Source organism: Odocoileus virginianus, unplaced genomic scaffold (genome assembly GCF_023699985.2).
Source record: "Odocoileus virginianus isolate 20LAN1187 ecotype Illinois unplaced genomic scaffold, Ovbor_1.2 Unplaced_Scaffold_2, whole genome shotgun sequence".
Lineage (NCBI taxonomy): Eukaryota > Metazoa > Chordata > Mammalia > Artiodactyla > Cervidae > Odocoileus > Odocoileus virginianus.
Window position 1 is genome coordinate 6,576,902 of NW_027224264.1, and position 22,846 is coordinate 6,599,747.

The 22,846-nt window shown below is 41.4% G+C and overlaps 1 protein-coding gene and 1 non-coding gene across 2 annotated transcripts; both read right to left on the minus strand.

Annotated features, from left to right (window-relative positions):
* Positions 1–939: 939 nt before the first annotated feature.
* LOC110134972 (olfactory receptor 6N1-like) lies at positions 940–1,953 on the minus strand. Its single transcript, XM_020889744.2, has one exon. The coding sequence runs from the start codon at positions 1,951–1,953 to the stop codon at positions 940–942; it is 1,014 nt and encodes a 337-aa protein (XP_020745403.1).
* A 13,634-nt stretch (positions 1,954–15,587) lies between these two features.
* TRNAW-CCA (transfer RNA tryptophan (anticodon CCA)) lies at positions 15,588–15,660 on the minus strand. Its single transcript has one exon. It is a non-coding gene; the product is annotated as a tRNA-Trp (tRNA).
* Positions 15,661–22,846: the final 7,186 nt, after the last annotated feature.

Consider the following 22,846-nt stretch of genomic DNA (forward strand, 5'->3'; position numbering starts at 1 on the left):
ACCACGGAGAGTGATAAACTGTGAAAGTATAGTGTCAGGTGTGGGTTTTAGGAAGATACATCTGGCTACTGTGGGGAAGGTGGATGAGGGGGCATAGCAAGGAGCAAGATTAGGAGGCTCAGTCAGAGCTGCCTGTGGGGAGAGTTGGGGATGTCTATGACCATGAGGAGAAAAATGAGGAGGAGAGGCCAGAAAAAAAAGTGACTTGTTTTAAACTCTCTTCATCCACCAAGCCTCCATTGCTTTGATTAGTCATTGATTCATTCAATCAACAAATAATTATCTTGTGTCTGTGTAGAGTACAGTGATGGGGGCATCAAGAGTAATAAGGATGATGTTTTTCCAGTCTTCAAGGGGCTTGATTAGCTACCTGTTCAAATGGGTAGAACAGTCAATAGCTGCTCTACGATTTTAGACATGATTCTGATAGCGGAGAGACAGACAATCTAAGAAACAACAGTAGGCAGGATGAATGTGCATAAACCCTGAGGAGAGGCACAGTGGAAGGCACCTAAGTTTGTAGGAGAAGGGTATAGTGGCTGCGTGTGTATGTAGAGGTGTGTGCGTGTGTGTGTGCATACACGTGGGCACATTGGGCACATGCACATAATGAAACCAAAAACCTTAACACCAGCAGATATTTCTATCACACACACACAGCAAGGGAGACAAGGACAAAGACAGAGAGATAGACTTTTTTTTTTTGAGAGATAGACTTTTGTAGCAAGCAAATTTGGGTGTTTTTGAACTTTCCTCTAAGAGGCGTGGTAGAAGAGCCCGAAAGAGTCACTTGTCTCACAAACTTATTTTACCATGCAAGGATTAAACTGGAATTCCCATGGATATTCGGTCTGTAAGGATTCAGGAAGGGTTCCTACGCTTTTGGCTCTTTCCCTTGAAGGAGGGAGCAGCAGTGGGCTGAGCCCCCAAGTACTCAGCCTAGTGCCTGGCGTCCTTCATAGAAGCCCAGGCTGTTCTGAGAACAAAAAGGCTCCCTGGGGGTGGTGGGGGCCCTGAGCTCCCCTTAGCAGATGCCCACTGACTCATAAGCTGCCTCACTGCCTTTTGAACATCCTTGTTTCTCAGGCTGTACACGATGGGGTTGACCATGGGAGTGACCACAGTGTAGAACAAGGAGAAGGTCTTGTTCAGGACAGCAGTCTGGGTTGCTGAGGGGATGGCATACACTGTTCCCAGTGCTCCGTAGTACAGAGTGACCACTGTGAGGTGAGAGGAACAGGTGGCGAAGGCTCGTTGCTTTCCTGCAGCTGATGGAATCCTGAGGACAGCAGCCACAATGTGCATATAGGAGGCTACGGTGAGTAAGAAGGGCACCATGGTGACGAAGGAAGCCAGGAGGAAGGTGGTTTTCTCCACGGTCTCAGTATCAGAGCAGGCCAGCTTCAGCACAGGGGCCAGGTCACAGAAGAAGTGGTCGATCTTATAGGTTGCACAGAATGGCAGCTGAAAAGTCATGGCAACAGTGACCACAGGCGTTAGGAAGCCACCCAGCCAAGACCCGCCCGCAAGCAGGACACACGTGTGGAGGTTCATGAGCGATGGGTACTGCAGGGGGCTGCAGATGGCAAGGTAGCGGTCGTAAGACATGGCAGTCAGAAGGAAGCACTCAACTACTGCCATGGAACCGAAGAAGTAAAACTGGACCACACAGCCCACAAAAGAAATCATCTTGGGACCGAAAAGAAGGGTCTGCAGCATTTTAGGAGCAATAGAGGTAGTGTACCAGATCTCAAGGAAGGAGAAATTGGACAGAAAAAAGTACATGGGGGTTTGGAGGTTACGATCAAGAGAAATGACGATAAGGATAAGAAGGTTCCCCAGCAAAGTCACTACATACATTCCCAGAAATATCCCAAAAAGAAAAAACTGTAACCCATGGAGACTCCCGAATCCCAGCAGGAGGAATTCTTTGATTGTGGTCAGATTACCCATATCTGTGAGATTCACGCATTAGACCTGAGGAAAGGAGAGACATATAGCCAGTTGGAAAAAGAACCATGCTACTGGAGGTGGGTAACACCATCGGATATGTCATATATTATAAAACTCAAAGACCCTGGTTTTTCTCGTCTGGAATAAATTTTCTGTTTTGTTCTACTAGGTGTATTTACCTAATAGCCACAGAGAAATCAGAAGCTATGCCCTGGAGAGTTAACAGAGAGGATGTCTCTTTTGCTCTTTTCCATTCTTTTCCTTGACATAACCGGTGATGAATCTACCTTTGGGAGTCTCACAGTGGGAGGCAAACATGTCTTAATGGGGACATGGCAAGAAAGCTTCTCTCAACTTCTGAAACTCGGCTTTTAAGACTCAATGGAAATGTGACTCTAAAATTATAAAATAACACTGGAATTCACATCACCCCATCTCCCCCCAGACCCCTAAATCAGGGCGGGTTTCACCAAGAATGTAATTGGAGGGAGGAGGGGAATTCAGGACTATTGATCTTAAAGTACCTGTAAGAAAAATAAGAGTTTCTGCCAGGCTCTGGGGACATGTAGCTGACTGCTTCCATGGCATCAAATTCCTATGGAAATTGAGGGGAAAATGTATGTAAAGTTATTCACTTGAAATGTTAGAGAAAAATAATGTTCCATCCTTCATAAATGAAAATGACATTCCTGACTCACAAGCAGTAGGATGTGCATTTAGAGTTATTTTTCTCCAGTAGCAGGGATGGGTTAGCAGTGAGTCATGAAGGCACCTCCCCCATCCCCACAAGCACACCTCCCCCACCACGCTCAAAGACCCAAATTTGTGAAATGGTTGTCTGGTCTTCGTGCTTGAACCATGCAATAGAATTAACAATCAATCTGTGCTGCGGCCTAACTTAGAGGTAAATGCGAGGCCAGAGGTAGGGGCTTGGTTCAGCTGGTGTTGTAGGCTGAAGGCTCAGTCTGTGGCCAGGAACTAGAGCAAAGCCATCTTTGCTGCTTTGCTTGAGGTGATGACAACATGTCCCTAAAAGGTTACAACTAAGTCAAATTTTTGTAAATGAAATCCTATTTTAAATCCACTAGGGGAACTGCCTATTCAAAGAACTCATTAAGAATGCTTCTGTGACATGAAAGAATTCCTCCATAATTTATCCTTTGTGCTAATATAAATTGTTAATACACTGGGCTTGTGTCAAGGAAGGTCCACCTCTAGTGGGGATCTCCAGGACATTCAAGGAGCCTAAGGTGGTACTGAATATAATTACAATGCGTAAAGAAAATCAATCAGCAAGTGGAGTTGTCCCTGGGGGTGATGACTGCTTCCTAATTGGGGGATTAAGCTGCAGTGTCCTATTACTTACCATTTTACCCTGTCTTCAGAGACTGGCAGCCAGCATTCAGAACTGAAATTAGCATCATTAGATTTTTATCATTCAATTCTAAGTCTCATTAGTTAATAATGAATAAGCTTGATTTTTCCCTTTTGATTTACAGGTATAGTCTTTAAATGCCTCCAAATTCAAAGGCATACCAGCTTTCCTAAATCCTTGCCCATCCTCTCTTTCTTGCAGTGAAGACATTAATATGGCAAAAGAGAGGTTTCAGCTCAGAATATTATTCATTCAGTCAGTCAGTCATTCACTCAGCACATATTTTTAAACACCTACTATGTGTCATATTTTGGGCTAGGTAGGCACTGGAGATAAAATTATGAACAGAAAAGTAATGGTCTCACTGTTTTCAGAACTTACATCCTACTAGTGGAGGTGATCTTAAAAATAACAGTAACACTACTATTGCAATCAATTCTATGAGGGAGAAAAACTGGGTCTTAATATAAAAAACAATACAGGGAGAGGTGACTTCATTTTGGTAAGATGCTCAGGGAAGATCTTTCTGAAGAAGAAGTCATATTTCAGCTGAGATCTGATAAATATGGACCAAGGGGAGGTGTTGCAGGTAGACAGAGAGCATGTGCGAAGGTCTTGCACTTGACAACTAGAAGCATTAGAACTAATAAGCAAACAGCAAAAACAAGAACTGTAACTGGAGGTCTACAGGTGAGGGAAAGAGTGATAAGAGGTGAGTTTGTAGAATGTATATCTGATTTACATTTTGAAAAGATCCCACAGGCTTCTATGTGGATAATGACTGTAAGGGACCAAAAGGGAAAGGGAGAAAACTGGTGAGGAAGCTAATATAGTAATACAGGTAAGAGATGGAGATCAAGTTGGGATGGAGTAAGGTAAATTAATTTTAAGACTTTTTACATAGTAGAATATATGTATGTATGTATGTATATATATATATATATATTTTCTGTATGTATATTATGCTTTACTAACCACAGGGAGCTCAACCCAGTGTTCTGTGACAACCCAGAGGGGTGGGATGGGGTGGGAGATGGGAAGGAGGTTCAGGAGGGAAGGGGACTATGTAATACTTGTGACTGATTCATGTTGATGTATGGAAGAGGCCAACACAATATTGTAACGCAATTACCCTCCAATTAAAAAGAAGTAGTGAAATGACAATGGTTGCAGACAAACTGCATTAGCAGAAGACACGAAGGACAGGAAGGAATTAAGGATGAATCCTAGTTTCTGGCTTAAGCAACTGTATAGGTGATCCTCTTTTCCTGAGGATCAAGTAGGTAATTTAGTTTGAGGGGCATTTTCTTTTGTTTTCTTTCCATCCATCCATCCTTCCTTCTTCTCTTCCTTCCTTTCTTTTTGTTAGATCTTGTGGGTTATGATCCATTGCTGCGATGACAGTTTTAGCCCTCCTGTGGTTCAGGAATCTGGTAACAGACAGAGTCTCAGCCCTGAGAGACAGGGCTCCCACTGTGGCCACACAACAAGCTTAAGGAAAAGTCTGACAAATTCATGTCCTTGTTTTCAAAAAGGACCAAGGAAGAGAGTGAACATGTCAGTGTAACCTTTACTCTCTGCAGAAATTGCTCAAAGCGCAGGGTTAGCAACTGCATACCAGGAGCATCTTGTGCATAGGAAAGCAAATTCCACGCGGGACTGTTAGACTCTCTTCATTGTGAGTCTCTGAGAAGCCTTCGTTAATGGCAACCCAACTACCCAGAGCTTTCAATGATCTGAGATTTCTTTTTTAATTTTGTTATGTCTCATTTTGCCTTTGTGTGCATGAAAGAGATAATGAAGCAAGCTTAGTCAAGGAAACAATTTTTAGGAGATATTCTGGGGTCAGAATACATTTAGTTCTACTCTTCTTCTCTTCATTTTATTTGTAGTTCTGACCAATCAAAATTAATGCTCAGAATAATGGCTGGAAGCTCTGAAAAATCCTCAATCAGTAAAGAGTGATTCAAGTATATCATTATACTTGATTTCCTAAGTCTGAACAGTGGACTCAGATAGCTTAGTGGAATATTTCTTTTAAGCAAATACAATAGAAAACAGCTTTGTTCTTACCCTTTAGTTACCCAGAAAATCTAATTAAACATATGCCCTTTCCCCCTTTCCCTTGATGTTCCCTTAATCATGACTTGCCTTGGTATTAATTTTCTTATGTCCTTATAATTGCAAAAAAAATATTCATTAACATGAAAAATTGTTTGGTGCCCAGTGTAAAATAAAATCATCCAAATTTACCTTCTGCACCATCTTCAAGATGCTAATAGTTGCAAAAGTACAGCAATGAAATCGAAGTGCAGCAACATAACTAGGAAGTGAGAGACTAGAGAATGAGCCCGAACTCATTACCTCTTCTAGAATCAATCCTCTTGGAAAAAGGGGTGATGAGGAGGAATCTGAAGAATGGCTGAAGATTAATGCAGGAAGGGAGAAATATACAGCTTGATAAGGAGAGCAATGATCTGACTATACCTGTCAGATATCATCTGATCCATCAAATTCACTGCAGTGTATGTATTCAAAGGAGATGAAATCAATATCTCAAAGAGATATCTGCATCCCCATGTTAACTGCAGCAATATTCATTATAGCCAAGATACCAAACAGCCTAAATGTCCACTGATGGATAAACAAAGAAAATGTGGTACACTCATACAATAGAATATTATTCAGCCTTAAAAAGGAAATTCCTGTCATTTGCAACAATATAGATGATCCTAGAGGGCATTATGCTAAGTGAAATAAGTTAGATGGAGAAAGACAGAGGCTGTATGAATCCACTTATATGTGGGATCTAAAAAAGGTGAGCTCATAGATCCAGAGACTAGACACATGGTTATCAGGGGCTAGGTACGTGGGGTGGGGAGAATGGGAAGATGTTGGTCATAGGGTACAAACTTTCAGTTATAAGATGAATAATGTACAGCACGGTGACAATAGTTAATTGTATTTCATTGTATACTTGAATTTGCTAAAAGCTTAGGTAAGTGCTCTCACCCCAAAAAAGTAGGAGACTTAAGTGAGGTGATGGATGTGTTAATTTGATTGTGGTAATCATTTCATAATGTATACATATAGTAAATCATCTTGTCATATATCTTAAAACAATTAGAAACTCAGTGCTCTCGCTTTCTTCAGACTCCCAACTCTATCCATTTTTTTTTAAAGCAACAAACACATGATACACAAATGTGCCCTTAGCTCTTTATTCTCCCCAAAGTCATACTATACTGGTATCAAGAGCAATTGTTCAATGGTATCAGGGATAATTAGTAGGTGCAGAAGATCATCTTGGCAGCCTAGTCCTTACTGTTTAGGTCATCCCTTAGTCTAAGCACATATAAACCTGTTCCTGAAAGTGATATCTGAGAGATACTAGGCTGGTGAACAGGAAAACTACCCAGAGCAGAGCCTTTGAAAGAGCAGAGCAGAGAAGAAATCCTTAAGTAGTACTATACTGTCTCTTTTATCAATAGATGAAGTTGATTTTTTTGATCAACTCTCTCTATAAGTAGTGTCTTTCTTTTTTTAATTTTTAAAAATTGTGGTAAAAGTCACATAATATAAAACATACTATTTTAACCATATTTAACTGTACAGTTCAGGCACTAAGTACATTCACATTGTTGTGCAACTCTCCCATCATCCATCTCCTGAATTTTCCACCTTCCTGAACTGAAACTGTCCCCATTAAACACTAACTCCTCCTCCCCACCCCACATCTACCCCCTGGAACTTAGCATCTACCAATGTACTTTCTGACTCTATGAATTTGACTATTCTAGGTACCTTGTATAAGTGGAATCAAACAGTATTTGTCTGCACCTAATATATAAGTAGTGTCTTTCTTGAATAATTCAAGGTTGTGCCATGCAGCAGGAAAATGTGATTTAAAGTTTATTTTCCTTTGAACACAACTGGTGGAACATTATAGACAGCTCACTATTTTTAGGCTTCCCTGGTGGCCCAGAAGGTAAAGAATCTGCTTGCAATGCGGGAGAGCTGGGTTTGATCCCTGGGTTGGGAAGATCCCCTGGAGAAGGGAATGGCAACCCATTCAGTACTCTTGCCTGGAGAATCCCATGGATGGAGGAGCCTGGTAGGCTACAGTCCATGAGGTCACAAAGAGTCAGACAGGACTGAGCGACTTCACTTTCTTTTCATTTTTTTTAGAGGAATTGTACATTAACACAAGTAACCCCTTGGTGTCCAGGGGATTGATTTCATTATTTGTTTTTGCATCTTAAGACCTAGAGATAGACATTATTGAAACCTGGAGAGAGGCATTGTTGAGATGCCTGGAACAAACATTATTGAGACCCAGGAAACAGACTGGGAGATAGGCATTACTGAGACCTGGTGACAGATATTTCTAATTCAACTACATTCTTTGGTGCCAAATACTTTTTCTCCTGTTCTGTTCCATTTGTCAATATGATAGACAGTGAATGGGCCAGGAAATATCTTGGGCCAAAAGATATGTGATATGTCATAATGTGCACATAGCCTAAATGTGCAGAATGGCAGCAATTTTCCTAGTGAGTAGTGCAAAGAGTAATAGGCTCATCCTTTCATTCCCCACTGTCAAGATATTGCATACAAAAATTTGGGGGGGGGGTCTAAATAAACTGTGTAAACACCTAAATTTCTCTTTACCTCAACATAGACTCTAGTTGTTACTTTATAGCAAAAATCTGAAATTGGTGGAATCCTGAAAACATTCTGTCAATAAACCATCCTTGAAAAACTGGCTCTCCACAATGCCAAATATCCAGTTTGAATGAGGGGCTTACTTTCTAGCCAGTTATATTCTTCTAGTTGACTTCTTATGTTCATCTTGTCCTCTGAGTCAAAAAATAGCATGTGCTAGACTTCCCATGCCTGCTCCACATCCTTATATCCAGGAGAACTGAAACAATCTGATCCATCTTTCCAATATTTACCTGTTCATATACTCATGGTGCTATGCGTTTGAGTAGTGGTGACATTTATTTTTTTGCATCTTTCCCTCATCGTCCTGGTGTCTGGCTCTAACAATGGAGAAACCTCAGTACTCCTCTTCCTCACTGCTCTCTAATCCCCACCCTGTATCACTCAAGAACACTTTCTGTCACCACTCACATTTTCTTTTTGAAGCTTTCTGCTCCTAGACTCCTCTTCTTTGCTGATCTTGACAGATTCACAGTGGTTAGGATGCTGCAATAGTCACAGTCCCATGGTGTCTTTGCTCTGTACCAAATTTTTCATGTCACAGGAAAGGAGTATACTGTAGCAGTTAAGAGCCTGATCTTTTGTGTCAGACAGACTTGAGTCTCCGTTCTGGCTCCACCACATACACTGTGTGACTCTGAACAAGTAACTTAACCTCTTGGTGCTTCAATTTTCTCAGCTGTAAAATAGAGAATAATTATAATAATAAAACCACCTCATAGTGTTTTCATTAGAGTTAAATGAGAAAATCCATATGAAGTATTGGTGAGGTGCCTAGCACGCTGTAAGTGCTCAATCTCATTTTCATTTGACAATGTGTACCTGTGTGTGTGATTATTCTTCAGTTGTTTCCCTAACAAAATTGTTATTAATAATGTCTCAAAGCTAGGTACAATCTTACAGTATTTTGTTCTCTTCTGATCTCCTTCACATAATCTGCCATAAGACATGAGTCCCCAGTAAGATCTTAATAAATGTTTATTGGTATAACACTTTTCCCATCCCTGCCAAAATCTGCAAGCTCTAAAATGGTCACTCTTGACAGAAGTCCAGAGAGATTTTTCTTACCTCTCACTGCCTTTTCCTCTACAGAGGGGCTGGCTTATGACCCTATGATCTGGACAGCTTCATCTTGACAGAGAATAAGGATCCCCCATCAAGAGCATTCTCAGTCTAGCTGCTGGTCTAACTGCCCAGCTTAATATCCTGCCTTTGCTTCTTCCCATTAGGGAGTCAGGTCCTACCTGTTTGCTCAATATGTTCTTATGAAAATCAATTTCCCTTTAGCCTGTTTCCCATGGGTAGTGTTTTCTCCTTGCACTGGGGAAGTTAAAATGGTCAAGTATACAGAGAGCATACAGAATGTCTCGTGCCAATGAATTTCTTACCAAATCCTAAACTCTGAAGTTTGCTAGGTCAGAGCAGCCAGTTACTACTCTGAAAGCCAGACTTCCCGGTTGTGATGAATGGGGCCAACCTTCAGCAACGCTGGGATATTGGGAAAGCTTGATCTGAAGCTACGGTTCCTCTTTCTTTCTCTGGTACCTTCCACCGTGGTTGATCCCACTTTCATATTATCTCTGAACCATTTTCCTTTCTCTCCACCTCTAGTTCAGTATTTCTAAGTTTCCTTTCAAAATATTTTCTCTTTAATTTGTGTTAAAATGCACATCTATTTTTGAGGTGCTTACTTAGTATAAAACTGAATATAGATCTGTGATGGAAATCTTTGCACATAGTTAGCACCAATTGTTTGCTGCGTAAATAAGCTAAAGATCCAGAAATACAACTATTTCCTCTTGAGTATGTTCAGTAATAAATCAACAGCTAATAATAAAAAGTGTTTTCAAACTTCTACTCTCTCCTTTTGGTTCAAGACTACTAGGAGATCCCCTTAAAAATGTCAGTCACTCTTTTCAGACTTTGATTTGTGGTTAATTTCTTTAACTCATTATGAATTTGGAATTGTCTGAATAGTGATCTACATACCTTCACTATTGCACTAGCTATAAAGGAAAAATATATTGAGAAAATTAATATTGTAAACAAGGTTGCAAGGGTCGTACTTAAGACTCTTTAAGAGAATCAAGCACACATAGTATAAATCAATATTGCTGATTGCAAATGATTTATGTCTATTCATTAAAGCAAATACCTCAGATATTTGACAACCTTTTAAAGCAATATTAATTCAAGTTATTGAATATACTCAGAGGGAAATAGTTGTGTTTCAGATTTCCATTTTATTATTCAGTCAGAAAATAATTACTAAATGCTTGCTGCATGCTTAGTCCCACTATGGGTATATCTTGAATTATAGAGTAAGTGTGCTCCTTAAAAGTATTATATCTTTTAAGTTTTGTAATACTACTTGAATTTCTAATTGATCAGGAGGCCTTTCTAAGAAAAGAAGTCCTGTAGCAAATTTTTGAAGAGTGAGGAGTATTTTGTATTATGACTACTTGTCCAATTGCTCTATCTCTGTTTTATAAGTATAGACTTTTAGGTAGTAGATTTTCTTAAATAGGGTTATTCCTACAATTTAAACTGGTCTTTATTCCCAATTATCATAATCTGTTAACATAGGACCCAAATTTTTCTGGGTTTCAAATAGCATTAGGGAAGGATCTACCACTACACCCCTAAAATCCCTTTGGTAAGGCAAAGAAGAACTACACAAAAAAGATCTTCATGACCCAGATAATCATGAAGGTGTTATCACTCACCTAGAGCCAGACATCCCTGAATGTGAAGTCAAGTGGGCCTTAGGAAGAATCACCACAAACAAAGCTAGTGGAGGTGATGGAATTCCAGTTGAGCTATTTCAAATCCTAAAAGATGATGCTGTGAAAGTGCTGCACTCAATATGTCAGCAAATTTTGAAAACTCAGCAGTGGCCACAGGACTGGAAAAGGTCAGTTTTCATCCCAATCCCAAAGAAAGGCAATGCCAAAGAATGCTCAAACTACCACACAAAGCCTTTGACTGTGTGGATCACAGCAAACTGTGGAAAATTCTTCAAGAGATGGGAATACCAGACCACCTGACCTGCCTCCTGAGAAATCTGTATGCAGGTCAAGAAGCAACAGTTAGAACTGGACATGGAACAACAGACTGGTTCCAAATCGGGAAAGGAGTACATCAAGGCTATATATTGTCACCCTGCTTATTTAACTTACATGCAGAGTACATCATGAGAAATGCTGGGCTGGATGAAGCACAAGCTGGAATCAAGACTGCTGGGAGAAATATCAATAACCTCAGATATGCAGATGACACCACCCTTATGACAGAAAGCAAAGAACTAAAAAGCCTCTTGATGAAAGTGAAAGAGGAGTGTGAAAAAGTTGGCTTAAAACTCAACATTCAGAAAACTAAGATCATGGCCTCTGGTCCCATCACTTCATGGCAAATAGATGGGGAAACAGTGGAAACAGTGACAGACTTTATTTTTTGGGGCTCCAAAATCACTGCAGATGGTGACTTCAGCCATGAAATTAAAAGATGCTTGCTCCTTGGAAGAAAAGTCATGACCAACCTAGACAGCTTATTAAAAAACAGAGACATTACTTTGCCAGCAAAGGTCCATCTAGTCAAAGCTATGGTTTTTCCAGTAGTCATGCGTGAATGTGAGAGTTGGACTATAAAGAAAGCTGAATGTTGAAGAATTGATGCTTTTGAAGTGTGGTGTTGGAGAAGACTCTTGAGAGTCTTGAGACAGTCAAGGACAGTCTTGCTGTCCTTGAGACAGCAAGGAGATCCAACCAGTTCATCCTAAAGGAAATCAATCTTGAATATTCATGGGAAGGACTGATGCTGAAGCTGAAACTCCAATACTTTGGTTACCTGATGCGAAGAGCTGACTCATTTGAAAAGACCCTGATGCTGGGAAAGATTGAAGGCGGGAGGAGAATGGGACAACAGAGGATGAGATGGTTGGATGGCATCACCGACTCAATGGACATGAGTTTGAGTAAACTCCAGGAGTCAGTGGTAGACAAGGAGGCCTGGCATGCTGCAGTCCATGGGATTGCAGAGTTGGACACGACTGAGCGACTGAACTGAAGACAAATTCAAGAAGTTGTTATTCTCCTCCTTCTGCTTATTCTCCTTTTCTTCTTCCTCCCCTCCTTCTTTTTCAGAACAGTGTTACCTCTTTCTCTAAGGAAGCCATTAAGAGCAAAAAATGGCCTCATTCTTTCTAGAATGCAATCTTGGGAAATTCACTAGGTGCATTTTTAGGGCCCTTCTTACTTTCTTTGGGTAAACATGAGGGAATTCATTTTGAGGGTGATCAAGTGATAGAGAAGATAGATTTTTCAGGTTCTCAAAGACGATGTCTACACAGAGGACTCAATTCAGAGTAGATGAGGAAGTTGGAGAAAGCATTCTAACATCCATTGGTAGTGGAGGATCACAGAATGGGGCTAGTGGTGAGGAAATGTGATACCAGAGCCTGTGGAAAGAACCCAATCTTCTGTGCTAGTGCCGAGAAAAAGAGATTTACTCTGGAGTACAGGTATTGATTTACACAGGGATAGTAGTGCAGTAGAGTGGAGAGATTATGATGTGCTTTTAAGCCAGAAATACCATCAAATCCCAACTTGGTCTTTTGCTAGCTAGGTGACCTTGGACAAATTGTGTAAATTCAATGCACTTCAGCTATGTCATCTGCAAAATAAGGACAATACCTACTCATTAGGTTGTTGTGTAGTTTAAAAGCAAATGCCTTTTATGCAAAACATCTGCTAAAAGAAGTGTTCAACGAATATTAGTTCCTCCTCTCCCTACCCTTTTGTCTCTTTGATGAAGAAAGAGAAAAAAAAAAGATGAAAACTTCTGTCATGGCAAAGAAAGGCAGTTGGAATGCCAGAGTGATTCTGGTGCTGTGCTTATAAGCCAGGAGGTGAGAGAACCAATGTTTCTCAACAAGTGGCATGTAAAATTTAAAGTTCATAAAAGCTTTATTTACAAGACTGTACACCTCTTGGACTCAAAGGCCTGGCCATATCTTATTTCTCTCAGTAATTACATGGCTTGGTGAATAGTTGAAAATTCAGAGGACACCAATCAAGCTTACAGGTGGTTGAACGTGGACATAGTTTTGTACTTAAAAGGACTCATTTTGGAGAGGCCAAGGAAAGAAAGTTTGAAAATTGAGTAGCTAGTTCTCAAAGTTTAGTTATAGACTAAAAGCAAAGTTTCAGCTAGGCAATCTTCATGAGCTGAAGAATGTTATTGATATCGAGTGGTGACTGATATCCGGGCAGGCTAGTAAGTGCCATTACATAAAGGAGCCTGATTTCCTGCTCTGTATTTTTATCACAGGTTCCAGATGGAGAATTGGATCATAAGTTTAATGAACCGCTCTTGTAACAATCTGTAGTAGATAGGAGGGTGGTTTTCATCAAAGCTTAAGTGGTAAGGACAAAGGGACAAGATGTGAGGTTGTCATAGGAACCTCTTTGCCCTCAAGGGCCATCAGCAGGATTAAATAATGGCCATGGTGCGCACTAGCAAGACTAAGGACAGGAGATAAACCAGATGGGAAAGAAAATAACTGGGAACAGGATATAGGGGAAGAAAGGAAGAACAGAAAGAGGGTGCTAGAACCACCACGAGCAACTTGAATCACTTCACAGTCATGGGGCACCTATCTCTGATCCCGCTCCAGTTAATCACGTGATTTCCAACCACAGTCAGTATATTTACTAAGTTCCTCTTCTGTATCACCTACTGTGGTAGGTGCAGTGAGCAATACAGACGTGATTAGAATACAGTTAAGGCAGAAAAGAGCTTTCAGTCTGGCACAGAAGGCTGATGACTTTGTTCCCAGGTGGGATGAAAATGGCCAAAAGAGAGATTCAAGTGAAGTGCTTGAGTTAAAGGAAGCAGAGAAGACTTCCTAAAAGATATCGCATTTGAGGAGTTGCGTAAACAGTACAAAAGACCAGTAGGTGAAATTGGTAGATGACATTCAAGGTGGAAGAAATGAAGTGGGCAGAGAGACAGAGGAGGGGGGTATAATATGGATAAAACCCTGTCCCCCGCCTGTTACTATTTTCTATGCACCAAGCACTGTGTGAAGCAGTCTAGATGCATTGCTTCATTTAATCCCGATAATAAGCCTATGAAGCAGGATTCCATCATTGTCCCTATTCTATAGATGAGAAAACTCAGACCAGAGAGGCTATATAGATTATCCAACATTACACAACTATGAAGTGGCAGAGCTGCGTTTTGAACCTGAGCCTATCTGAGTTCAGAGTCCATGCGTGCAACTAACCAATGGACTATTTGCAAGTCAGGTCATGGAAAGGCATGATAGCAGAGTGTGGCTCAATGGCACAGAGCATATGGAAAGCAGGATTGACAGCTGCAGCTGAACTGCGGAGCACCTTATTGACTTGTAAGGTGCGGGGTCTGGATCTGTAAACAATGGGAAACCATGGGAGATTTTAAAGTGGTGCTTTAGGAAGATTAATCTGTCAGCAGTGTGGAGGATGGATGGGCAAAGAGAGAAACTGGAGGCAGTTAAGAGGCTATTGCAATACAATAGTCTGGGTGTAAGGTTGTGTATTAAGCACTTGAACTAAGGAAGCCAAAGAAGGAAATGGACAGAGGAGAGACATTGTGAAGGGAAAAGAAAAAGCAATTCATGACTAACAGGATGTGGGCCTTTGGGGGGGGGGGGGGCTAGAAATTAAATATGGGACACAGGTTTGGAAGCTTTTTATCTAGAAGAATAGTAATGCAGGGAGCCCAGCCTGGGGCTCTGTGATGACCTAAAGGGATGGGGTGGGAGGCTCAAGAGGGAGGTGATATATGTATAATTATGGCTGATTTGCATTGTTGTATGGCAGAAACCAACATAACATTGTAAAGCAATTTTCCTCCAGTTAAAAAAAAGAAAGCAATGGTAATGCCAGTCACAGTTGTGGGATGGCTACCTTGAAGAGAAGTTTGGACTTGAGACTGAAACTGGGAGAAATTTCTAAAAAGTGATCTTTGCAACTATAGAAATGAATGAGATGAACTGGGGGAGAGACAATAGTCAAATGTAAAAGCTTAAAGGAATGCCTCCCTTAACCTGAAATGGCAAAGAGGGACAGTTATAATGGTGGTAGATGAAAGATTGTCTTTAGGGAGGCGAGAGAAACAGCAAATTGTGAGAAAGGGATTTCAAGAGGGCTGAGTGATCAGCATTGTTAATATGGTAGTGGAGTCAGAAAAGAAGTAAGATCAGATAATACTATCGATTTGAATGATTAGAAGATCTTTAGTGGCTGACAAGGAGCAGTTCCATAACAGAGCCAGATTTCAAGGGAATGAGAAAGAGGGAGAGTAGAGGTCACACACTGGTGTAGAAAATGCCCAGGAGAGTTTTTGCGGTGAAACTAAAGGAGCAAAATAGATACTTAAGGGGTGCTAGGACTATTGAAAGGGCTTTTTAAATGCTTGTTTTTATTTATTTGGCTGTGCTGGGTCTTAGTTGTGGCATGCAGGATCTTTAGTTGTGGCATGTGGAATCTAGTTCCCTGACCAGGGATTGAACCTGGGCCCTCTGCATTGGGAGCATGGAGTCTTAGCCACTGGACCACCAGGGAAGTCCCAAAAGGGCTTCTTAGTGTAAGCATGATCCTAACAAGTTTGTTAGCTGAAGGAAATATTTATTAACTAACAATCTCAAGTGCAGATGTAGAGATTAAAGATTTGGTGTCAAGTCAAGGGTTAATAGTGACTGCAACAAGATCCTGATGAATGTAAGAAAGGGTAGGTCCAAGACATAGGTGGAATGCTTGCTTTGGCAAATATGGGAGCGATATCTATTTCTTTGAAAAATTAAAAATAAAGAGAAAGAGATCAACTAAAGTTACAGAAGTATATGGAGATGGAGAGATGGCATTAAACTAGAAGCACTCTGAATTTTCAAGGAAATTTGTGTACCATGCATTAACTTATCCAGAGAAAGGAAGGAGAGTGGGCATGGGACTGAGTCCCAGGAACTGGCACAATACCTGGTACATAGAGTGCTCAATAAATATTTTTTTAATAAATAAGTGAATAAGTGAACAAGATTTAGAACAACTACTATGAAACATGAGCTGTGATGTCACAGAAGATGAATAAAAATATTGCAGAAAAACACCCATCAGAATGGCTAAGATGGGAAAGATAAACGATACCATACACTGCTTGAGGGAGTGTAAATCAGCACAACCACTTTGAAAAACTTTGGCAAAAAATATATACTAAAGCTAGACATATGCATACCCCATGAGCAATTCCACTTCTAGATATATACTAAAGATACCAATACCAAATACTAATATACATTAGTTAACTAAAACATAATACATGAACAAGAATGCTCATGGCAAAACATAGCAAACTGATACACTAATAAATATTTTATGAGATGCCTGAGGTTGCTTAATCATAAGTAGTAGGGCTGGGATATAAGCTCAGGGCTTTCTTAATATAAAGCCTATACAATTTCCTTCAAACCAGGTTGCTATTGAATATCATTTTTTATGTGCAGCACTTTACATGTATTGTTGGTAAGCTTCACAATGTTTCAGTATGTGTAGTATTACCTACATTTTACAGATTAATAAATTGAGGGTCAGAATCTACTCACACAAATTCACACAACTCGCAATTGATGTATATTTTTCTCACACAAGAGCTAAAGTGTGAACTCAAATTTTCCTGGTTCCAAAATCCATGACCTTTTTCTTTCATCAAGGGGTGGTGGATTTTCTCAAGTTTAGAGAAATTTTAAGAGGGATACACATCCATGGGCTTCCCAGGTGGCACTAGTGGTAAAGAACCAGCCTGCCAATGCAGGAGACACAAGAGACACAGGTTTGATCCCTGGGTAGGGAAGATTCCCTGGAGAAGGCATGGCAACCCACTCCAGTATTCTTGCCTGGAGAATCCTGTGGACAGAGGAGCCTGGCAGGCTACAGTCCATAGGGTCGCACAGAGTTGGACACGACTGAAGCAACTTAGCATGCACACACACATGTGCACACACACGTGTGCACACACACAGATACCAAAAAATAAAGGAAGTACAGTGGACTGCTGTAGTTGGAAACAGAGGAAGTGTTCAGTGAAAGAGTCCTTGCTAGCCTGGTCTTCACTGCCCAAATGGCAAAGACCAAAGCCACAGCCAAGAAGTGTCCTCCCCATCTTTCTATCTGTGACCTACTTGCTTTATTGTAAGAGCCTGTGAGCCAAGCTTGGCTCTAGGTGGACTGGTGAAGTGGGAAGCTGTTAGTTTAGCAGTAACCACTCACCTCATTTTTCAATCCTCTCACTTAACTGTAGACAGCACTCTAACTCATATTTGACACAAACACACGCACACATCCACATGTATACACACATGCATGCATGCATAGAACTCTAAAAGTATTTCCTTAACAGTCTAAGTTTTCATTGCAGAGGATTTGTTAAATACTCAAAGAAGTGTTCAAGCCTGAGATGACTTAGTGGCTTTAAACATTCAGTTCAGGGATATAGAAAAAGAACTATCCCCACTCACTTGGGTTCCAGTTCTAATTCCCTTCTTGTAAGGGGTGTTCAGAGGTTTGTGAACACATTACTTTAAGTGGAAGCAATTCCGGGAGGAGAAATTCTAACCAAGGTGTGCTGAGCCATAGAGGGCGAGGCATGTTTTGAGGATGCCAAGGTGAATGTGGAGGCTCTGACCTTTGCCAGGTTTTCCCTTACTCCCACCAGAATCTTGCAGCATAAGCCCTATTGCTCTTCTGTCCTTTTCTCAGCCTCCCTCTTCCGAGTCAGGTGTCTCGGGCTCAGAAGATGTGAATTAGTTGCCATGGTAACCTGTGACTACGCCGGATAGCCTCTTCTCTCGGCCAGTTCTAGGCCTTGGACATCTGTTCTCTGTTCACCTCTACTAATGTTCCCAAATCTAAACCCAGGACCATAGCCAACTTACACAGTATCTGTGTGTAGGTGGTGAAGAGGCCCTCACCTGCGTGCAAAGTCAAAGAAACAAGAAAGAGGAAATGGGATAACAGCAAAACAGAGTGCTTAAAAGGAGTTCTCTGAGCACAAAGAGGCCCAGGCCACTAATTTAATTAAGAGCTTACTACCTGGCAACCACAGTAATGTCCTGTCCCTTATTTCACTTAATTCTCTCAAAGAACGTTATGAAACAAGTATCTTTTTTTTTTTTTTCTGCCACACTCTAGGGAAGAGAGAAATGGAAACTCAGAGAGGCGAAGTGACTTGCCTAACATTGCACAGCTGTGATTTCAACTTAGTCTTTATCTGAGTTTTCAAAACCATGTCATTGGATTACACTGGTGTATGGAAGGAAATTAAGAGCTGCAGAGAAATCTTCCCTCAATCCACATGCCTGTGAATCCCTCTCAGCCTTTCCCCTCAAATCCCCTCCCTACTCCTTCAAATGTAGCCTCTCTTCAGACCTCATCTTCTCCTTCATGGACTCCTTTCTTCCACTTCAATAACCACTTTCTACTATTCTGAGACTCTCCACAATTTCTCTCTGGCTAAATCCTCACTTTCCCCATATTCTCAGGTAGATCCCTGACTTTTCCTTCCTATGGGGCATCTCTCATGGCCTGGAAAGGAGAGGGAATAGGCTAATTTTCCTGACATAAGCAGAACAGAGGACTCCTATATTAGGTTCTTATTGGCTGGGATATGAGGCAACTCACTCCAGTATTCTTGCCTGGAAAATCCTGTGGACAGAGGAGCCTGGCAGGCTACACAGTCCATAGGGTCTCACAGAGTTGGAACATGACTGAAGCAACTTAGCATGCATGCAAGCAATACTGGGAGGAGAGATTGTAACCAAGATAGGCTGAGCCACAGAGGGCAAGACAGATAACCTCATAGCAAGTTTGTTAACTTAATCATACCTGCAAAATCTCTATTGTTATATCACGTTAATAACATTCAGAGTTTCAAAGGATTAGTACTTGAGTATCTTTGGGGGCCATTACTCAGCTGACCACAGCATCCAAGGCATTCAACTGTAGCCTTATAGCAGGAAGTAGTTTTCATCTCGGAGTAGATGAGCCAGGACCTCATGAGATAGAGCAGAAGGCATAAGCATGGATGAAGTTAGAAGAGTTATATAAACTTGAATTTCGTTGAAATGAAGTCAAGTAGGGATCAGGTGATTCCTACTTTCTGAGGACAGGTCTTTCTACTTGCATGCTATGCCTACAGAGAGAGGTATAAAGGAAAGGAGGATTTAGAGATGAAGACTTCCGCTCTTCTCTTTCCAAAATGGTTGCCTTATTGTTTCTTTGTCTTACCTGCGTGAGGCAAGACTTGCCTGTGTTGCTTCTCTGGCAGAGGAAAGTTGGGGAAAGGCTGAGACTCTGGCTCCAGAAACAAAATGAGGTGGCTAGAACTCCTCTCTAGGTGAATTCCACACTCTCTGTCTCCATCTCCATATTAAATCCCCTTTTCCTCAACTTTGTTGCCAATCAGACACCTCCTATTTCAAGGAAATGAAGCTACAATAAAGTGAAGCCCAGGGTAATAAATAGAGAGTGGAGAAAAGGAGGAGCTTTTCTTAGGAGAAGCCCTCATGTCAGCCCCCTTCAGGACAGAGAAAGGCCTTCTCCATCCAGCAGTCTGAGGGAGCTGAGGAACTGGGGATGGCTGCCAGGCAAAGGAACCAAGAGTTACAGGGTCATAACAAATATCTTCTTTTCCTTTGCACAGGATATTGCTACCTATCTAGGAAGTAGAGACTCCCATAAACCTCTTACCACGAGCTTCTCTGCCTCATGCTTATTACAAGAAGTAGCTTTAATCACATCTGGCAGGTCTCAGCTAAAGCCCAGTGAAGAGAGTGGAGAATAGGAACTTGGGGAGCTCAGATTCTTAAAATCATGGCAATATTGGTTGAGATGGGCATGTGGGGGCGTGCCTGGTCACAGACTAAATCGTCATGGGCTTGGAGTGTCAGCAACTGCATCATAAGCTCAGTGAGGTTTTGATTTATGAGCACCAGATGCACAGTTGTGCATTGATTTTTTTTTTTTGTAGTTAACAGCTGGCTTCCCATGTTTTGTTCCTGTTCCAGGACATCATCTATTATATTGCTCAATGCTCCTCCTTATATAAAACCTCATGACAAATTCTTCTCCAAGATTGGGGCCAAGAAAAAGTTTGTTTCTCCTAGTGAACGTGTCTGCTTTTTTCTTTCAGACAGTGAAAGCAATGAAACCCATCATACAGAAGTACCTCTACTTCCATACCGTAGCCAGAGGGTTCACAAAAATTCTGCAGATGAATGAATTTTGAGTCTGCTGAGAGGAGGAGTGTCAGAGGTAAGGGAGAAGCCACAGACAGCTCACAGAGCTCACTCAGGACTGGGAGAGCAGGGCAAGCCACCACTTCTGGAGAGATGGACTGACCAGCCGTATACCAAAGAGCTAACAGGGAATCTAGAGAATTCCCAGACAACAACGATGACACCGTAAAATTCCAAGATGAACCATGTTAGGGCATTCTCTAGAAGAAAAGTTAGGAGCTGGGCCTTCCCAGGAAGCAGACATCAGATGGGTTCTCCTCTCAAGTATGACTGATATGTGAAGGACCAAGAAGCTCTGGGAACTGGTAGTACTCAGGCAGACAAAAAAGGCCCAATTGTCAATGGGAAGTCTAGGAAGATCTACTGATCTGATAGCTTCACAGAAATGTCCTCAGCCAGCTGTGATGAGGTATAGGAGATACTTGACTTCCTAAATCCCACTACATCCCTAGTTCAGTTCAACTATATTTTCTTGCTAACCTTTTAATGCCGACAAGTGTCAAAGCTATGGTTTTTCCAGTAGTCATGCATGGATGTGAGAGTTGGACCATAAAGAAAGCTGAGCACTGAAGAATTAATGCTTTTGAACTGTGGTGTTGGAGAAGACTCTTGAGAGTCCCTTGGACTGCAAGGAGATCAAACCAGTCAATCCTAAAGGAAATCAATCCTGAATATTCACTGGAAGGACTGATGCTAAAGCTGAAGCTCCAATATTTTGGCCACCTGATGCAAAGAACTGACTCATTAGAAAAGACCCTGATGCTGGGAAAGATTGAAGGCAGGAGGAGAAGGGGACAACAGAGGATAAGATGGTTGGATGGCATCACCAACTTGATGGGCATGAGTTTGAGCAAGTTCTGGGAGTTGATGACAGACAGGGAAGCCTGGCATGCTGCAATCCATGGGGTCACAAAGAGCTGGACATGACTGAGCAACTGAACTGAACTGAACCTTTTTAATTGACTTTGAGATAAACGGGTTACATCTTGCAGAAATCCATGGAGCAGCTATTATGGATGGGACTATTAGCATCAAAGTATTGACATTAGGTTTTTACTTTCACCTTGGTTGCCAGGAAACTTGATTCTGAATTATGCTTGATTGTTTTAGTATACTAAAAATAAGGGGGGGGGGCGGATATCAGTATGTTTTGTTTGTTTCCATCTCCCTCCCTTTGCACTTCTTTTATTCTTTGTTAACATATTTTAATCTAATTATACCAAGAACTTACTGATTGTAAGCCACTTCAATTATTTTTGAAAGTAAAAAGGGAATAAATAAGCATATGTGAAAATGTGAAAGTGTTAGTCACTTAGTCATGTCTGACTCTTTGCAGACCCATGGACTATAGCCCGCCAGGCTCTTCTGTCCATGGGATTCTCCAGGCAAGAATACTGGAGTGGATTGCCATTTTCTTCTCCAGGGGATCTTCCCAATCCAGGGATAGAACCTGGGTCTTCTGCATTGGCAGGCAGATTCTTTATTGTCTGAGCCACCAGGCAAGCCCAAATAAGAATACAGATATATGACATTGTATTTGTGGACTTGTCAAATTCTTCATATTCCCTTGCTCGGATTTAATGTAGGGCTATTGACCTTGACTCAAGCTATGCTCACTTTTGTTCTACAGATTTGTTGCTATTGATCCAGAGTGGGCATGGGCCAAGGTATGTCCTGCTAGTAGCCTGTAGAGTCATTACGGCAAAGGAAAGAAAGTATCTCATTTTGTTAGATGCTTTTATTATTCAGGGCATCACAATAACACTTTCTTCAGGTTTCCTGACTTGGGAACACCTAATGACGAGATACTTTTGATACTTCAGTAACTAAGGCTCCTTTAATGGGGTCCATGATGGACCTGCCTTGTTTTATTCTATAGTGAAAAATGTTACAAGGAAGCGGCAGTATATATTTTGTTTGTAACGATGCCTTAAGCTATTAAGGCCATTTTTTATTTTCTGAAAGCAAGAGAGATAATGCTCACTAATAAAATTCACTGCACTGCGCTGCCGGTAGCTCTAGGTTTCTTCCCTATGAAGTGTTCCATTGCCCTCACGGGTCTGTGTCTCCTCTCCGTCTTTCTTGTGTCGTTGTAAGATAGCGAGGGGGGCACAGCTCTTTTAGTGCTGGGGCATTGGGCTCTTTCTGAATCACAAATAAGTAAGAGCCAGCTTAATGCAAGCTGTTCCCCATTTTTATAGTTCCCTCTCCTGACCCTGGCTTCCTTGTTTGCTTCTCCCTGTCTCCAGAGGCCAGTCTCCTTGGAGCACTGATTGTGGCATTTCTCTGAAGACCCTGGCTTTACTCTAGTTCTACTTCCTGTCCAATATCCAGACACTGAAGTGCCCCTTAACCCAGCTTCTCCCTGAATTGAAAATGCAAATGCACATGTTTTATTGTCTGTATGTATTAAGTTTCTGGGGCTTCCCTGGTGGCTCAGTGGCAAAGAATCTGCCCACAAT